The sequence below is a fragment of the Poecilia formosa genome, unplaced genomic scaffold (assembly GCF_000485575.1).
Source record: "Poecilia formosa unplaced genomic scaffold, Poecilia_formosa-5.1.2 Scaffold687, whole genome shotgun sequence".
Lineage (NCBI taxonomy): Eukaryota > Metazoa > Chordata > Actinopteri > Cyprinodontiformes > Poeciliidae > Poecilia > Poecilia formosa.
The window spans coordinates 51931-54491 of record NW_006800626.1 but is presented as its reverse complement, the minus strand read 5'-3'; the positions used below and the strand labels follow the sequence as shown (position 1 = coordinate 54491).

General features: G+C 40.6%; 1 protein-coding gene across 1 annotated transcript in view; it reads left to right on the top strand.

Moving 5' to 3' along the window:
* Positions 1–1361, top strand: part of pou2af2 (POU class 2 homeobox associating factor 2) — an 18172-nt gene extending 16811 nt beyond the window's left edge. Inside the window, exon 5 of the mRNA XM_007542408.2 lies at positions 544–1361. Within this exon, the coding sequence (XP_007542470.1) occupies positions 544–978 (435 nt within the window). The 3' untranslated portion in view covers positions 979–1361. The remainder of the gene's footprint in view (positions 1–543) is intronic.
* The last annotated feature ends 1200 nt before the right edge of the window (positions 1362–2561 follow it).

The window sequence follows — 2561 nt, the reverse complement described above, 5'->3', positions numbered from 1 at the left end:
AGTGACCCAACTAGAGTCTAGTTGGGTCACTCCATGTCTTGATTTGGAGGAAAAAAATCATATTTTATTTATCACTACAGAAGGGTTCAGTGAATGCGCATATGAAACTGGTGGGTTCAGTACCTCAAAAAAGGTTAAGAACCACTGCTCTAGTACTCGTTTGTTCTAGTCAGATTATTCTTTAACATGATTCTAATGCCAAATTTTGTTAAACCTAATAATTTGAAGTCATATTTCATTTTCAAACTCTTGAGGCTGGTTGGTTCTCTCCACCATGTTCATGGATGCTGTAATGAAAGTTATAATATCAGACGATATCAAACGCAGCATGAATGCAGTCCCCTTTTTAAAAGTGTTAAAATGTGTTTTGGGAAAACATACAATGTTCCGTAAAAGTAGACGCTGTGAAAAAAAAAAGTTATCACAAAATAGATGATGCCGTGACAGAAGACCTTTTGTGATGGCTGAAGATCAGGGTGCTATCTGATGAGGAAATGAATAACTGAAACGTTCTTCCTCTTTGTTCATGTTTTCCTGCTTTAGCGTGACTCATGGGACCAGTCGGGACCTGAGCCAGTGTCCCAGGTGGAGGGCCTCTGTCCGGACAGCCTGGGTTCTGTCAGCGTCCCACCCTCCATAGCCAGCCCGGAGCCCTCTGGGAGCCCATCCCAGTACCGCTCCCCCAGCCGTGGCTCCTCCATGGGGCCTGTCTCCGGCAGCCAGCCGTACACCCTGCATTCACTGGAGGACGTCCACTACCACCCTTTGACTTCTGGCGGCACCTACTCTGTGCCCTCCTCCTTTCCCTGCCCCCCATACATGAGCAGCCCAGTCAGCGACCTGGTGTCCAAGATGGTGTCAGAGGACATGGCGGAGGGTCACAGTGGCCTCCCAGCTGGCACCGAGGCCCACTCTTCATGGGCTAAGGAGGACGGGGTGAGCCCCTGGTCCCCCTATGAACTCCGGAGGGCCTACTGACCTGAGCGTCCAACCAAGACTGAGAGGTCAGCATGTCCAAATGAATGAAATTTGACAGACTTTTCCCATGAAAAGCACTGAGCTTGACATAAAATGTCAGAGATGTGTGTGTTGTTTTTTGGACATTCATCATCATTGTTTTATTCAACAGCTAATATTTGTACTTTAATAACAACAGAGTAGTAATTGGTTGACTAAGTTGGCCAAAACGATGTGGTAGGAGGATCACATTTACTTACTGCAAAGAAGAAAATAAAAGGGTTTTTATTATTATTATTATTATTATCTTTTTTTGTCTATTTTTTAAGCTTGTATTATATGTAAAAAAGATTGGAGAAAATGGCCACTGAACCTGAAACTGACACAAATAAAGTGCATTTACAGATGAAGTATGTTCCATCTACAAACTACTCCACTGTCCTCCTACAGAGACGTGACAAAGTCTCTGCTTTGCTTCTTGTTTTTAAGTCTCTTTCTGACCTGATAAAGCAGACAGGAAGACACACTGTCCAACTTGTTACCATTTTTTTTTTACTTCATGGAATTTTATGTGCTAGGCTTACACAAAGTAGTGCATAAGTTGAGTTTAAAATTAAATTTATTTGCATAGCACATTTCAGCAGCAAGGGTTCCAGTCATTATGACTTAGTGTTTTACACCATAAAACAAAATACAATAACCAAATATGAAACAATGAATATTATATCATCAAATATACATCATGTAGACTGATCAATATTATATTCAATATTGCCTTTGAGTCATTATGACTCAAAGGCACCTCTAGCCAGATGGGTTTTAACTTTGATGTAAAGGAGTTTCATCTTTGATGTAAATGAGTTTCTGCAGACTTTCTGAAGTTTGTTCAAGATTAGTGGAGCATAGAAGCTGAATGCTGCTTCTCCATCTTTGATTCTGACTCTGGGGATGCAGAGTAGAAGGGAACCAGAAGATCAGATGACAACCGGTCTTTAGTGTTAAATTCATATTTGTAAAACTCTGAAAAGTGTCTGCTGGTTTGTGAGTTCAGCTGGCCTGAGTCATTGCCTCGGTGTTGGAAAACTGTTTTCACTGCAGTTTTCCAGCTTTGTACTAGAGATCGATTTGTTTCGTTCCTGTTTTTTTCCACAGTAACTCAAGTTCAGGTAGATTGGGAGCTTCCATCTACTCAAACGTCTTTTTACAGATTAGACTGAATGATTGATACATGAATGTGCTTTGTAGTTCTGCTGCACATTGTGTAGCCTACAAAAATACCAACAGGACTTTATACTTTCTGTCTTTTCTTACCTCTGTTCCTTGTGGAGGGTAACACTAACAAATCCAGTTTAGGTAGACGACAAAACTTTAGTAGGTTTGCACCTGTGCCATCTTCTATGTTCAGATGATGGAACAGACAGATTAGTGATTCTTGAGAATAGGGACAAAATGGGTTTTAATTTTCCCCCCAAAATGTTTTTATTATTATTTCTCAACCTTATGTATGCAAATATGACAAATAATGTTTTGAAAAGGTAAAGATGCTAGGTGCAGACTCCCAGTTGCAACAATTTTTAAAAGTTACATTTTCAATCAACCTGACC